We start from the raw sequence: 17,101 nt of genomic DNA on the forward strand, positions 1-17,101 counted from the left end.
AGGGTTTCTCATTTATAGCAAATGCCTTATTTATAGCAAATGCCTGACGACCCAACAGAAGACTGATGGCAAGAGTGCAACAAACTCTGAAAGCAGCCATTACTCAGCAGACCTATGGTGGAACAAAAATGATTAAGTCATAACAAAATGCACACAAAAAACCCTAAAGCAGTACTTTATTTATGCATTTATAAAAGTTTTATTTATTAGGTATAACAGTGGCTCAGACAGTAGGAAAGAGTGCTGAGAACTTGTGGGTTAATCCATGTCATCATAGCAAAATACTTAGTCACATCTTCCTTTTTCTGCATAACATGCAATAAACAGTGATGTTGGACAAAGCCACTGAGCTGCCCATATCTCTCTCTCTCTCTGTCTGTCTCTCTCTGTCTCTTTCTCCTTTTTACATGAACGCAGAGAGGTTTTAGAGAACAGCTGCTCAAAAGAAGAGTTTATTGTGTCATAAATGGGTGGAATACCCTTCTAATAGACCAAACTACATGTGCAAACCGAATAAAACTTTTCATGCCAGACAAAATACTGAATATTGTCACAGCAAGCATTTACACATTTCTGAACTAACTAATTATTGCGTCTAGGTGGGGTGGGATAAGGCCATGATAATGTTTGCAAGACTTTAGCTGTCTCTATTCTGTTCACATTATTAATTCATTGTTTCACCCACCTGCACCAGGACTACAGGTAGAACATATTGTTTTTGCTAAAAACAATTACAATGCATCTTTAATCCAAGGTTATTGTTTGATTGTGCACTGACCCTTTTGTTTTAAATTACAAATTATACAACACTAACTTACCTTATCTTTTAGCAGCAGTAGTAGGAGTAGCGACCTCTTTGAGCCACGATCTCAGTTGTGAGATCTTTCTTCTTCCGTTTTCCACTCCACATTGTACTTCCTGTGAGAGGGTTTGGCCTACACCTCTTTTGTGTAGCAGATTCACACTTGTTATGTCCAGACCAAGGGGGAAAAATTGTTGAACATGAAGAAGGAGAATCCATCCATCTATCCATCTGTCTTCTACCGCTTTATCCTCCACATGAGGGTCACGGGGGGGCACTGTGCCGATCTCAGCTGACATAGGGTAAAAGGCGGGGTACACCCTGGACAGGTCGCCAGTCCATCACAGGGCCACATATAGCCATTCTACTAAAATAACTTATGGCAACACAGTATACAAACCACTTTAATGGCTTAGTTTTTTATAAGTGTGACAGTGATCAAGCACAGTAAGAATCAGAGATTAAGAACGAACACTCTCACTCATCTTCTACTGCTTTATTATTGTGCCAATCCCAGATGACAGCGTGAAAGCTGGGGTGCACCCTGGACGAGGCTAGAGGCTAACCACTACACCGACTGTGTGGCCCAATATTAAAAACAATAATGTCAAAAATAAATAAGGAAATGTTGTCAGTAAAACCCAGAAAAACACAATACTTAAAATTCTGCCCAACTACTCCGTGTTCCGCAGTTTAATAGCTGAGGGAACAAATTATCCTGTAAAACGGTTTGTCTTGCTGAGAGGTTGCAGGTAGCGTCCCATATTGCATGTTCTTGGACTGTGAGAGGAAACCAGAGAACCCGGAGAAAACCCACGCACACACGTGGAGAACATGCAAACTCCATGTAGAAAGGCGCTTGTCCTGACTGGGCCGTGGACCCCAGCCTTTTTGCTGCCTGCAAATTTATTCAAAAATGTATTTAATATACTGCTGCACCATTGTTGTCAGTGATGCCAGTATTTCATGTTTCCTTAAGCTCCGATGCCACATTGTTGCCACTGCATGTCAATAAGATGAATTTCTTGCATTTATCACCTTTAAATCTCATGTTTTAATGTCACATTGTCCACTTTGTGTTAATTATCAACTCTCAAGGCGAAATAACATGATATTACATTGATTATTAATAAAACAACAAACAAGTCTATTACATTTAAAAAAAACACAGTGTGCTCATGTTTCAATGCAGGATGAACATGATGAAAGTATGGCCAAACGTGAAAAGAAAACACTCTACTGCATACATGTATATTATTTACATTGACCAAATCATGCAACTCAGAGTCAGCAAACTGACTTATTTACACACAGTGCTTCACATGCAAACAGGAAATGTCAGATACTGATAAGACTGCCAACATCTCTGGATTCAGATGGGGGAGAAAATAACAGAGATCATTTAAGTCACCGGGTCAGCAGGTGATTTGTCCTGTGTTCAGTTCATCCTTCGCTGTTTTGTTTTTTAAAAAATTTAAATTAAAAAAATTCCCACTGCATATTTACAAGTGCTGGGTGTGCACATGTTTGTTTTCTGTCCCCTAGACCAATGATGATGGCATCAGAGAGGAGAACATTTGTCACTGAGCACCTGAACGGGGCCTGAAGTGAACAGTCAGCTAAGGCTCAGTCTGAAGAAATGATGAGGACTCTTCTGTCTTTTGTCCTTCAGTGGTTGAGTTCAGTACCACGTCTTGTTGTTTCTCTTTTGCTGTCTCTGGCTCCTTTGTTCTGAAACATCATGAAAGAGTCACTCTTATTAAGTTGTAACTGACAGTGTTGGAGTAGTTGTTTATACTGACACCAAGAGCAGGATGTTTGTGGTAAAATACTTTTAGACACAGCAGTTTAGACCTTTACAATGAAACGCGTACTTTACCTGAATAATAACATTTTGAAACAAAATTAGACTAAAATTTAAAAGTACAAAAAAAGGGTAGGTTTGGCATCAATTTGATAAATTCTGACTATAATGAGTGAGGTTTGGAAAGGGATCGCCACTGGATCACCACATCTCTTTTTATACAGCAGACATTTTGACACATGCTAACACTAATGATAACAATGATACACTACTAGTGATAACACTAATGATGGTGGACTGTAAGTCAGGTGTGACAGTGAGGAAGCCTAATGATGGAGTCCATAATTAGATTATTTTTTACTCTTGTGCTTTGTGCTTTTCTCACTGTGACCTGTCAAAATGTCTGCCATGGAAAAAGGACTTTTGCTGAATGACATTTCAAATATCCTTCTTCAGCAGCCATATATCCAGCGTAGTTTTGATAATAGTGATTTAGTGATACAAACATGCGATCTTATATCTGTATTTCCTGAATATAGTTAGAAGCACAAAAACACATGAAGGAAACAGCTGTCTCATCTGCATCAGGGTTAAAGACTGATGCAGATGAGACAGATTCTTTGTTAGATCTGAAAAGCACAGGCAACACTACAGGCTAGAAGTGTGTTAATGTTTCTAGAGCGATTTCCCTCAGTCTGTGGAATTTCTTCAGACACTAATACTCACTAATAACTTGTTAGGGTCATAGGTAAGAGGATAACACGCAGTGAATGGATGGTTAAGCAAAGGGGTGTGTTTTGGGAGTATAACTGAGATGTTAGGGTAATGTTTTATGGGTTGTAGGTCATAATTATGAAAGGTGACCTTGGTGTGGGAGCAGGCCGGTTACTGGGCAGGATGTCCCAGCTAGAGGTAGAGCTGTCACAAAATCAAAACAGAATCACATGACCAGAGATAATCTGAGATTTGAGTGTTAAATATTTGAAACCCCATCCCCTTACCCTCTTCCATTCTTTTTAGAGGACATTACCGCACACTGATGATTGACGTTATTAAAACCAGCGGTGCCCAAAGTAAGTCATAAGGTCACAGGGTTTCTGGTAACCTCAGGGAAAATGAAGGAGGTAATCCCTTCACTGTAATCACATTTAAAGACCTGTTGCGATCAGTGAACTAATCTTTTTGAGGAACAAAATGTCCAGTCATTAAACTCATATTTTTGTCAATCAGAGAAAGTTCTTTGGACACAAATATGGGAGCTTTGGGAGCTGCTGGTCACTGCAGTGGAGTGGTGAAGTAACACAGGGAGGAAATTATGATTAGAAAGTAGTCACAGTACATTAAAACAGTAAAAAAAAAAAAAAAAACAGTAAAACAGCCATGATGTTGCAGCAGAAGTTAGAGGATCAGACTATCCCAAATGCTAATTTAACATTACTGTACAAACCTTATAACTATGATTATGCTTTTAGAGACATTTCCACAAGAACCCAACTAACATGGTTTCAAGACCGTTACCTCAACATAGCTTTTATATTCATGTTTTATTAATGCTGCTGACAATTTACATCAAAATGGCTCCTCACATTATTACACTGTTATGCTGTTACTGTTTGTTTTTTGATAACTAAACAAAGTGTCCTGATTGAACGTCTACCAATCTCACAAACTGTGTGGATACATTAGCTTAAAGCTTATTGCTGTTTCACTGCTCCCTACTATGATTATGATTATGAACTAATGTAAAATAAATATTTGAACACAAAGCGCAAACTATTTAAAAAGATAGTTCATATTGTTCTTGTCTGACATAGTCACTGAACTGAAATACAGTGGCAGGGGTTGTGATTTGGCTCACTGCTCACCGCTTTCAGCAGTGCTGTCACTAAATACACCACACTCATCTTTTCAGTGTGAAGATTGTAGACATTTCATTGCTAAATGTTGGAGATTGACGCACGTTTTCAGGATTTTTAAGGTTTTTTTTAACTGATCTACAGTTTGGCATTGTTCGCAATGTAACAATGCCAATGTGGAAAAAAAATTATATTATTAAGCATCTGGTCATTAAAATGCTGCAATGTAAAATAGTCATTCTACAAAAAATAGATACAAAAAAAAGCTTTCTGGTGGACAAACACATCTAAATGACCTCAAATATATAATATCAGTATGTACTGCAATTTAATGCTACTAATTGACACCAGCATCAATATATCAGCTTCTTTGGGATTTTCAGGAAATGTCTCAAATATCCCTGCAGAGGACACACAGGTGACAGTTAGTATTAAATAATATTCCATCATGGATTAGATTGCAAATAATTCTGTCCTCCCAATTAGCTTTAGCACATTATTTGTTTGCACTGGTCTGAACTCTGCACTTAAGGACATCTGTCAAGCACCAAAAACAGTCAGTGCTAGTTGTCTTGGTCAGTACTGAGCTCAGTTAGGCCACCTGTTTACCGCAACTCTTTCATGGTGAAGGAGAGTAAAAAATCTGCCAAGAAAGAGAAGATAGGTGATGAGAAAAGTCTGGGTTTTTCCACAGTGTCAGAGGCCCAACAGCTGAGTGGTGGCAGTCGTCTGCTGCAGCCACTGAAAGCAGCAGAATAGCAAACAGGAAGCTGAAGCGACCCAGCCATGCTGCAGACATTCCTTACCGTATTGTCTTCACAATGAAGCGAACGATGACCGCCAGACCTACACAGCCACACATCACTCCTATCACGATGGCAGTGACTTCGCCTACAGGAGAGAACGCGAAAATAAAACACAGAGCATCATTTTCAATCACATCATATTGTTGGTTTTATGCTTTTACAAAAAAACATGCAAAAATAAATAATGTAGTCTCACCAGAAGTGAGCTCCTTCCTTGATTCTAAAACAAATGACAGACGGTACATCATTAGAAAGTCACTGTGCATGTTATTTTCCTGTCACACACCGTTTAGAACATGATTTATGGCTTTATCTAAACACAATCTGCTGTTCAGCCTGTTGAAAGTGTGTCTAGTCAGTTTGACTGCTGTACTGATACCACAGCCCTTCCAGTTCAGTCACTCACTACAATGAGCACTTCACACAAAATTCTTTCTCCTTTGTCTTTGTCGACCACCCTGTCTCCCTTGTTCACTGTGACATATTTTTTTCCCTCTCCCCTTTAATCAGTTAGACTGGCATCATAACAATGAAGGCAGTGTTTTGGGTTGGTTTTTTTAAATCCCTTTTTCTAATCAGCCTGCAAACAAACACTGAACCTATGTACTTCTCCATAATTTCCCCCTGTTTCTGTTACTCTCTCACCTCTCTTTCTGCTTCTCAGACAAAGTCAGCGGTAATCCCAACTCTTTCTCCACATTCTTTCTCCACATTCCACTCTTCATTCTACGCAGGGCTTGTGCTAATTGCTTGCTTTGGTCTACATGCCCACCCCCTATCTCATTGTAGGAGTGATTTTGTATTATGAGCAGGATGCACAATCCTGGAAAAGCAGTTTGTGGTCAAACAGTGGATTAAAAGCACCTCTAAATGAGTGTTAAACACAGAAAATGCCAGCTATCAGCATTAATTTTCATTAATTTTCACATCAGGACAATAACATGTCATTGTGCATGCTCTCTGTTTGTCTAACCTCCAGAGAAGGAAGTGAAGATGACCCTGCGGTTGAGTGGCTGTGTCACGCGGTAGTTGTCCTGCAGCAGCATCTTCTCGTGGTCTTCAGCTCTGCTGGCGTAAAGTATCGTCTCTAACTTTAGCAGCTGGAGTGGATAGACGAAAGGTAAAGCAGTTACATCCCTGTGGCAGTGAAACTGACTGATATTAAACTGAATAATCCAGCCAACTTTGATTAGATACTCAAAAAAGCACAACTCAGTCAATTAAATTGTGTTAAAGGTCTGGTGTTTAACTTTTAATTGCTTTTAAATTGAAATCATTTGGTTTTATTGTCTTAAAATCAGCCTTTTGGCCTTCTGGGGCTGTCCTCTCTGTAGAAGCATGAGCCAGAATGTGTGTTTTGCATGTTGAAGTGAAAGTTAGTGACAGCTGGCATCTCTGTATGGTATGTGAGGGCCACCGTAGTTCACTGATGTGCTTGGTAAAGGACATCAGAAGATCCCTCCGTTTGTTGAAATCTGAATTTATGAATGAGCTGCACTCCTGTTTTAAATGGGAATAATACACAACTCCTTGTATGGACATCCTGGGGGTGTGTATATAGGTCACATATTCAGAAATGTGTTTTTTCAGTGTTCTTATGTGTTGTTGAGTCAAAGTTATGTTCTGATTAGTTTTATATCATTTGTTTGTAGTGATATAAAGTAGTAATAATTGAACAGTAATCACAAAATAGAATTCTTTCATTTTTGTTCATAAAAATGAGCCATAATATGTGACATATTTCAGATCAGATTTGAAACATTTCGAGTACTGTTTGTATATAATTGATCAAACTATATATTTTTTTTTAATCAGATTCTCTAGACTGTGCTGAAAAAGGGGATATAAGACACTCTATATTGTACATTCTTATAGCCTCTGTATGTTTAGACACAGTAATGAAAAAGGGAGCTAAGGGTTGTTCTAAGGGTTAATATTCACACAGTTTATTTGTGTTTGTTTTTTGTGCTCCCTTTTAATTTGTCACCACAGTAAAGGATATTTACTCCATAGATGCTTTGGAAACTATACACAGTTTTGTGTGGTGACTTGATATACTTGAGTAATTTAAGAATATCATTTATGAGGCCAATCATTGTCAGTTTGAAGAGACAAATGATTTAAACCCTGTAGTTAAGGTATTAGCATTTCTATCCATTTCATTACAGTGGAGTTTGCTTAAAAACTCAGTTGTGATAAAACTAGGATCTGCTTCTTTATACTGCAGGTGAGTTGTGTCTGAGCCTCACCTGTGCTTTTGAGATCTGAACCATCTCGTGAAACAGCGTCCAGATCACGCCCTGATAACATGGTGGCGTCGTAAGGGAACCGTTGTAGCGGTAGTAGCTTCCCAGATCCTTCGGGAGCAGGGATTGGACGTCAAACGCTGGGATAAATGCTTTCTGGTCTGACCGTGCAAGAAAGGAGCAGAACATAGGTTATTTATGTTCTGAAAATCACGTAGAAAGAGTGGAATGGATCAACATCTAATAGAATAACAAATATTACAGTATTCATGTCCATGTAAGTTTTGTGTTTTCTGACAGCATTGTCGTGAGTGTTGGGAGTTTGGATTTACATGTAATTCAAAACTGCAAATGACAAAGTAAGAAGAAAACCCCATAATAACCATTCCCTCAAACTATAATTTAATTACCATGAATAAAGACACAGTAATCCAAACAAAAAAGACAGTGTGGCTCATTGTTTGCTGGTCTTACCTGCGTTTCTGATGCGGCTCAGGTAGCTGAGGATGTTGTTGAATGCCAGGTTGGTCTCCTCACCTGTCTGAAGATGAAAAACTTCACGTTACATTTGTCAAACATACTCCAGCTCAAGTGTAGAGTAACTGCCTTATTTCGTCTTTCAGCGTTTTCAAATCAGCATTGTTTTGTTACCACAATGAGAATTCCTAAAACAGCCAGGCCGTTTCTTTGTCTCATCGCTGCAGAAATGTTGGGGTAGAGTTCAGAGTTGTAGTGAACCACATGAAGCTGAAGAGAGAAGGAGAAGAAGCACAGTTTAGTCAAGGTGATGCGAAGGAGACACTGAGTTACAGATATCTAAACAGGTAAAGGAGGCAAGGAGAGGCTGCTTATAAGCTTTTTATAAACGAGCAATGAGGAAACACTCGTGTGAAAGAGACCCCTCATATTATGGCAGAACTGCAATGACAGATGGACAGGGACTTACCTTTTAACACATTCCCAAAACCTCAGCTGACTCAGATACAACAAATGTGTTTGTGAGACACGTGGGGTGAGATAAAAAAAAAAAACTGTCAGAAAGGAAGGAAGAAATCACACTAACCCAAAACAAAACCTTTGCTGTTTTTTGTTGTTGTTTTTTAAATCTGGCCCCTTATTTTTACTAAATTGCTAAATGTACAATAAATTATTCAATTTTTTGTGTAAGTTGTGTTTTTTTGTTGTTGTTTAATACAGAAAATTAAATAAAGACATAATAATGGGGGGCAGAAGCGGCTGTTTTAGCGATCTGTCACACTTGTACTGATATCTCTTGCATTTCTTATCCAAACGATGTCAAAGTCGGCACTGCACAGACTGAGGTTCTTAGTAAGTCACCAGTTTGAAGTTTGAATCAAGCAAACCGTTGGACAGTTATGCAATTACCAGGCAGATGCTCCTTGCATTTATAGAAACATCACACAGAACATTGATCAACTGAGCTGTAACAGACTCATAATGTGATTGTCATGTTCTCAGTGACATAAATTCTCCACAGTATAATAGAAATGTCTTCAGTTTACTTTTCTTTACTTCAGGTTTATTTTTAGGTCATTCAGTTTCAAACATTTTCAGACTAAACAGTACATGTACATGTGGCTGCTGTGTCCAAACGTGGTACCTCTGCATCTGCACTCAGACCGTTGATGGTGTGTTCACTGCTGCCATGGTCCGGGCCGCCATTGCCCCAGTGGAGGTGCATTTGTACAGCCGTAAAGAGCCAGGGCAGCCCCCCCAGTCCCATCCACTCTGGCAGCTCGATCACCACTGGACAGAGGAATGAAACAAACCTCCATGGTGAGTGAATGTGTCTTGAACTGAGTCTGCTTGTTTTGTTTTTAATTGTAACTAATCTGAATTACTCATTAATAAGCAGTAAAAGGTTTACAGCCAGGTCATGTTGAGGAAGGTGCAGTATAAACATAAAGCTGCTTGGATTGGTCACATTAGCAGCTGCTATAGTTACCTGTGTGTCCGTTATTGTGCAGAGTGAAGGGTTTGCTGCCGTGTTGATTGTAACCCAGTGGGGTCAGAGGACTCAGAGTGGGGTCATATTTAGTCTGGGTGGTTACCACATCAATAGGGGATTGAGATGTTCCACCACAGTCTGGGAAATACTCGGACCACTGCGACTGACCCACCGAGCCTTTGACCAGAGAATAAACAGAAAAGAAATGATGTCACCCAATCACACAGCTCACCGACTCTGAGTCCTGCAGTCGCTAATTGTGCAGGACAGTTATTCCTCAATGTTGTGTTTTGAGTCCCATTGTGCATTGTGTCGAGGATCTTTACCAACATTAAAACATTAGACACAGTCCAGAATAAAACCTTAATTCAAGAGACATTTGTCCCCCACGATTCAATTTCACTAAAAATATAAGTTATGATGACTAATGTCAGAATTTGGTGCTTTAATGAAATAAATAATGTCATCAAAGGACAACCACAACCTGGTGAAGCTCTGAAGTCAACAGGCTTGTGAGTAATGTAAAAATATAATAGTTTAGTCATTAGAACACATCCAAATAATAAAATGTTTTTGTAACCTGAAAAAGTCTGAAAAGATATTGAAACCTGTTTTCTTAAAAAACAACAACAGCATTGTGATACTGTTCCGTCCCTTTTTTCATGCTACTGCAGTTATTTATTTATTTTTTAAGATATTGAAACTAGTCTTAATTCCTGTAGCTAATTTGCAGTGGGGGAAAAGTAATTTGGGTACCACACATTTTAGGAACAATGATGTGTGTGTTTTTGTATCAAAAAAGTTTTAAATATATATTTGTTTTCCTGTGGATTGCATTATTCTTATTAACAACTGTGGGCCTGAAAACCAACCCTAAAATAAAGGTAATAATCGCAGAATTGACGGCTTTCAGGCTCCAAACAAGCGGAGTCTGGAGAACATCTTAACAAGAATATAGGGTATAAAGACATTGCTCTCTTGTGTGCGAGAATGCTGTGAGAGGAGAGCGAGAGTGTAAAGTGGGAGGATTTTACCAGCATCAGTGAACGCATCACAGCCGAGCAGATAGATCGCGGAAACGAGAGAGAGAGATGAGAGTGGGTTTTTAGGGCCAAACCTAAAGCACACAGGCAAATCTTTTTGTCTTCCCTGTTCTCTCTTGCCTGTAATACTTAGCACACATGTCATTTAGGTCCGTTTTCTCTACTCGTTTCTACTCGTTTTCTCTTATGCCACCAAAAAAGAGAGGCAAATCTGCTGTCAACATTAGAGGTTATGGACCCTAAGTGTTAGAAAAGATTTCCATTTGATTCTTCATCTTGTGTTGAACTTACACTTCACTGCTGTATAACCAGTAGATCCTCTCCTCTATTATGTGACCTGTTTGCATGCTTGAACAATTATCATGTGATGGGTAAGTATACTGTGTAAATGTGAGAATTAACTGTGGGGAAATAGACGTCCAGAGGGTTTATTATTGTCAGTGTTGGAGAGGAGGATAAAAGGAGACCGAACGCAGTAACCGCTCCATCTTACAGGATTAAAACTTTGTTAAACTTGAGATTCCATCTTCCGATCAATGGCTTTCTTTTCTTTTAACAGTAAGTGATCAAATGAAATTAGTTGAAGTCACTTTTTACTGGAAAATATGATGTCAGCTAATGTTAGTTCATCATTTTTGCTGTCAGGAAATCAGGAAAAACATGTATGTAAAGATGATGATGATATAGAACAGTCAGTCATTTTAACTTGTCACACAAATGTTCATGAGTGACTTCACCTCCCCATGTGCCTGCAAATCCCCAACCTCACACTTCTCACCCGTTCTCTCTAGCCCCAAACTCACTCTTTTCCACAGCAAAGCCCCCCACACTGTGACTCAACTTCAAAAGTCCTGTCCCGCTGCCCTACTATTGGTCGTCCTGGAGGTCTCCATGGCAACCGGAGGCCGAAAATTTTGACCCGGTGTGTACATGCCGTACCTCTAGCGTGCTGCTGACACACACATGCACACACTGATTCACTCACTCAGAGCATGAAGAGGACAATGATGGGAATGTTAGACCAACAATATGTTGTTGCAGATCAAAAAAAAAAGCTTTCCACTTGAGCTAACAGCTCAGTAGCTGCCACATCATGCAATGCCGTGTCACACGGCATGCCTCACGTACATGTACTCTCCCCCTCTGAAGCACTGTGTGGACTGACAACGTGTCGCACTTTTGCTTTGGAATTAGTCATCTTCATTTTACACATAATACAGATTATGTTTTTTTTAAAAGCGTGAGGCAAATATTATGCCATGTTTATAGGTCACATCTTCAGGCTTTACAAAATACTTTTTTTCTGTCTTGGTATGTGTTGTTGAGTCAAAGTTATGGGAGTAGCGGAAAGTTTAGAGATGTCACAAAGTAGACCGTTTTTATTTTATTTTTGTTCATAAATTCAATCAAATCAAAAGATTTTTGCTTGGTGTGTTTCTATAGAAACTCTTTTTCATCAGATTGCCTATAGATTGTGCTGAAAAAAAGGATATAAGACACTATATTGCACATTCTTATCGCCTCTGTATATGCCATTTGTCACAGTAATGGAAAAATGTTCTCAGGGTTAATACTGTGAACTAAATCATAGGGAAACCACAGGTTCAGCTCAGTGATGCTGCTCATCAGAAAAAAGCTCCTGACATGAATGATCTGTCTCATCCACTGCTCTAACTTAAACTTTTAGACTAAGAATGCACAACATGTCTACAAGAAATAATTTGTACCAAGTGCAGTTAAATTATTAAATCGTTAATTGATTCATTTATATTTTTGTAGCCTTTATTGAACCAGGCTAATCCCACTGAGCTCACATAACTCTTGGCCAAGAAAGCAGCAGCAGCGTGGTTATAGTAAAAGTCTGAGCACTTAAATCAGAGATCTCACCGCTTAATATCAAGTCATCATTTTTTTTTTTAATCAATAGATTCATTTTGCATCATAAATATGTTTATATTGTAAACTATTTGTCGTTCCATATCGAAACAAGAATTTAGTTTGGAATATCCTGATAAATTTTCCTATATGTCACCTACTGACCAAACTAGACACTCAGTGTCCCAGAGATCATTTGAGTTTGGGATCCCTGACTTAAATAAACATTAAAACTGGCTCGTATAAAACACTTGCACACAAACAACCTTGTATCCAAATTTGGCACCAGAGCGTCAAAGTTGTTCAGAGTTTGGACTTTACAAAACAACAAATCACACAATGTCACAATCACACAGAAAGGGAATTTGCCCAATGTGATTTTGTAGATAAACATATATACCCCTGACTGAGGTGATGAGCACGTAATGATGACACTCAGTCAGTTCCCTGTGGCACACACTACACACTATCCAGCGTGATGTCCACATTCAGCACGTCTGCAAAGTCAGTAACAGATGAAACGTTTCAAAAAAACAAGAAAATCAAGACTTGTTTGTGTTCAATTCTTTTTTTTTTTTTTTACAACACACTGAATGTGCACCTTCAAGTGCTATTTAAATGTAGACACCAGCTCGATCTGTTGAACATATCTCGTTACAGTTTTCTCCAACAATGCTGACCTTGCTGTTTCTGTGATAATGTGATAAAGGACGTCATTTCTGTCTGCATTTAGAAGAGGTTGCAAATGACTAAGCTGTTCCTCTATTCTATCAAAAGCATGGTGTGTAGGTGTTCAAAGGCCTCAGCAGGAGTGAGTGCAGAAGAGTAAATGACAGCGTCATCAGCATAGAAACGAAAGGCCGAGTTAGGGATATTCTGGCCATATTCTTGTCATATAAATAAATTATTAAAGTTAAATATTAACAATTGTATTTATCCTTTTTTTTTAGGTCCCATTGAGATACAATATCTCTTCTTCCAGGGGAGTCCTGATCAATTGTCTGTAAGTAGAACTCACTTTAAATTATTGTTAAAGTTGAACCTAACTTGACCTAAGTTGGCCACTCAAAGCACCAGAGATGACAATATTACAAATAACCACACAGAACAATCACAGCAAAAAGAGCGTAATCCTTTCACCATGTTTGTCTTTCATTGAGTTTAAGATGATAATGGTTCATATTCAGACTTTCAAACACAACAATAACACAGACACGTTGTTGTAGAGGTTCTGTAAAAGGAAGTCCTATGATTTTTGAGCTGATATTTATTTTGTAAAATACAATTTAGTGTTGAGAAAGAAAGAGAGAGGCATTTAGGACAAAGCGATCGCTCTGAGATCACACTCATACTGTATCACACTGTACACTTTCCTCTTGTCTATTATAGCATACATTCAAACAGACTGTGTATAGGATGGCGTTGGCTCCGGGCACAGCCTCTACAGTTTGCTGTGTATTTTCTGTATGTATATACTGCTGTACATTGGTGTTGGGCTCCTGAATACACGCAGAGTGGACGTCGTCTGTGTGGCCCATTCATTCACACAGTGTCATTGTCCATGGCAGAGGCAGCCAGTGTGCTTCCACGGAACAATAAACACACAGGTTTTTTTGTGCACTGCAACAATACAGGGCACAATTTGGTATGCTTTTGCTTCATCCCGTCCCATCTCCCTCTCTCTGTCCAGCAACGCTCAGCCTTCATCCTCATGCACCTGCCTCCCTCCGCTAAGCCTCTACCAAGCCTTCTTCCTCTCTGTCTCCCTCCAAACCATTCATCATCTCTTCTTTACTGCTGTGCTAATGTCAGCCTGCCGAACAGTAACTAGCACTGACAAAAGAGGGACGGAGAGGAGAATGAGGTACATGGGGAAAATGTACAGATCTTATCCATAAGTACAACTTCTCCTCTATTCCAGTGTTTCCCAAACGTTTTATACTAGGACCTCTAACCACAGCAACCTCACAAAAGAAGTCATGACATCAAGAGCAAACTTGGGCACAACTATAACATTTGACTACTTTTTTTTGCCATTTTGAACATGTAAACTAGCCATTTACAATAGATATATGTTGGTGAATCAATCAAAACTGCATTCTATGCATGTCATTTACTATGTCTCGTGTTAAAATTCAACCCACTCTCTGAAAATGACTGCTGTATTTAACTTAAGCTGCTCACACTGAATTGTAACAAGGAAAAACAATCCAATGTCATCACTCCACTGCTCAATTTTCTCCATGCATGTAGGATTTTTGATCATTTATCATTTGATATACCAACATATAACAACATGTAGAGTATTATTTTCCAAACTATTTCAAAATACAATAATATTACAATATATTAACTGAAGAGTTGAACTTACCAGTGTAGGTCCAGGGACTTTTGTCTGGGAAAAAATGAAAGAAAAAAAACTCCTTTTATCCACTTTTATGTTCATCCATAGTTCTTCGTGTGATCAAACACTAACTCATATTTCTCTTAACTCCACGTCTCCCTCTTTTCACATCTACAGTTGAAAACATGTAGTAAACTCATAACTTGTAGTCACTCATCAAATACTGCTTACATCGGATTATTTCTTTTTACTGCAGCTCACACTGAAGCACCCAAAACAGTCTGCTACACCAACATCCAAACATGTAAACTTGCATGATGCTGATTGTTATGTTAATAGAAATCTTACTGGCATCAGAAGCAGCTGTCCCCTGGAAACACAGAAGCAGCAGAAGGATGAAAAGACCCAAAGAGTCCATCTTAGTCCCCCTTGCCCATGCACAGGAATGAATAAAAGAGGACAGAGAAATGGGGAGAGAGAGAGAGAGAGAGCGAGAGCGAGAGAAGGTGGGAGCGAGAGAGAGAAGGTGGGGGCTGAAGTATGTCCCGCGTTCCCACCTGCCTCTGCTCTGGTCAACAGCCACAGTGTGGATGTAACGTGCTCCAGAGCATGAGACAGAGGAAGAGAAAAAAAAGAAGGTGTGAAAGGAAAAGAGAGAGACGAGATCAGAGAGGAGACGAGACTGCAAACAGACCAGTGAGTGAGAATTAATTCAGCGTTGGTTACCAAGTACAAATGTGGGATTCTGAAAAGAGGTGACAGACTCGCTAAACTTTCTAAAACAAGTGTGGCATTAGTCAGCTGGGTGAGAGAGGAGAGGAGAGGAGAAGAGAGGAGGCTGCATCAGTTTGACAGCGAACTTCATCTGATCTATTTTATCCTCAGGATGAAAAGAAGATGTTAAATACTGTGCATGTTTCCAAAAAACAAAATATGTAAAACATGTGTAAAATGCCACTAATAATATATAATAAAATAATATATCATATTTGCGTTAAAATCACAATTTGAAGAAAAGAAGAAAAAAAATGCGGTAATGATTCAGCTTTTTAATCTTAGGGCTGCAACAATTCATTGATTAGTCACTGAGTACTAGATTAAATGCAAAAAGGATTATAATATAACAAAAGACATTGGGGGTTTTTTGGAGTAAAAGGAGTAGGCAGAATTATAACCTATTACACACAAGCCAATAATATATATACTTACACCAAATATTTACATATTTACAGTAACAATGTTCTTAAAATTCTCAGTACAACACAATAATACGTCTGGCTTTAAATGACCGTTTCCATCACCGTCCTGGATAAATGGCTGTTCTTCACCCTTATACTTATTTTAAATGTGTAGTTTGTATATACTGTATATATAAGGATGCAAACCATGCTCTGCGATCTCAGCCTCAAATATGAATATGATTTGGTTGCTTTGCTGTTTCATGACAGTAAACTGAATATTTCTGGTCATTTTAGGTCATTGTAATTTAAAAAAAAAAACACTGATCATGATTTTAAAGCATTTTCTGTATTTTATGGGCAAAACAATAAAAATCATTTCATCAAGAATATGACATTGCAAGTAATTGTTAGTACAGTTTGGAAACTTTTATTTTATCAAGTTCTCATCCTTGCTTTTAGGAAGGCGTCTCATACTCAAATGACCTGGGAGCCACTGAGAGTCTAGTTTGCTCAGTAGGAGGCTGGAAAAAAGTAATTTTATGATGATATTTCACGTAATTTCTAAAGAAAACTGTTTCTTTCGATGTGGAACGCTAAATAGGTCACACTATCAATGTATTTATGATGCTAAATTAATCTATTAATAAAGAAAACATACAGAAATAACTTGATATTAAGTAGTGGGCCACATGACTATGATGTATAGTAAGAAATATTTTGATGGTGTCATGATAAATGTTTGAAAAATCACTATGAGTTATTTTTATCCAAAGCCTTCAGCCCTAATTTATAGTGTTGCACTTGTTCTTGTAACTGTGTGGCTTGTACTGTATATAAAAGTGTTGGTTAAGAAATATTAACACATTTGAATTGTTTCCAGCCATTGACTCATGATTAATTTCATATCTCATGCATATGGAACTGTATTGTTCAGCCTATTTAAAATAACATTAGAAATGACAGTAAGAAATGACAGAAACAGTCCATTATGCACACATTTGCATTGTGTGCATATGTTACATTTGCATATAAAAGGCTGATAAATCAGACGTTAACATTATAAGTTTTTATATTGTTATGTAAACATTTGCCGCAGCTTGTGATTTCATGTCCACATAAGTGACTTGTTGGGCGTGACCCTCAGGATGGGAAGCACAAATGATAGAGTCTGCAAC

At 38.5% G+C, this 17,101-nt stretch overlaps 1 protein-coding gene across 3 annotated transcripts; it reads right to left on the reverse strand.

Annotated features, from left to right (window-relative positions):
* Nucleotides 1-1,836: 1,836 nt before the first annotated feature.
* ca14 (carbonic anhydrase XIV) lies at nucleotides 1,837-15,339 on the reverse strand. 3 transcript variants are annotated; one of them, XM_044033198.1, is made up of 12 exons: nucleotides 15,094-15,339; nucleotides 14,773-14,796; nucleotides 9,481-9,660; nucleotides 9,136-9,281; nucleotides 8,166-8,261; nucleotides 7,989-8,055; nucleotides 7,518-7,675; nucleotides 6,242-6,368; nucleotides 5,465-5,488; nucleotides 5,269-5,353; nucleotides 5,064-5,105; nucleotides 1,837-2,533 (listed from the first exon to the last, which is right to left on the reverse strand). In XM_044033198.1, exons 1-12 carry the CDS (start codon nucleotides 15,161-15,163, stop codon nucleotides 2,422-2,424), a joined length of 1,131 nt encoding a protein of 376 aa, XP_043889133.1. In that variant the 5' UTR covers nucleotides 15,164-15,339; the 3' UTR covers nucleotides 1,837-2,421. The 3 variants fall into 3 exon arrangements, with proteins under 3 accessions (XP_043889133.1, XP_043889132.1, XP_043889134.1); XM_044033197.1 differs by lacking the exon at nucleotides 5,064-5,105 and adding an exon at nucleotides 3,471-3,524 and having other exon boundaries at nucleotides 15,094-15,327; XM_044033199.1 differs by lacking the exon at nucleotides 5,064-5,105 and having other exon boundaries at nucleotides 15,094-15,332.
* Between the last annotated feature and the right edge of the window lie 1,762 nt (nucleotides 15,340-17,101).

The sequence above is a fragment of the Solea senegalensis genome, linkage group LG9 (genome assembly GCF_019176455.1).
Source record: "Solea senegalensis isolate Sse05_10M linkage group LG9, IFAPA_SoseM_1, whole genome shotgun sequence".
Classification (NCBI taxonomy): Eukaryota; Metazoa; Chordata; class Actinopteri; order Pleuronectiformes; family Soleidae; genus Solea; species Solea senegalensis.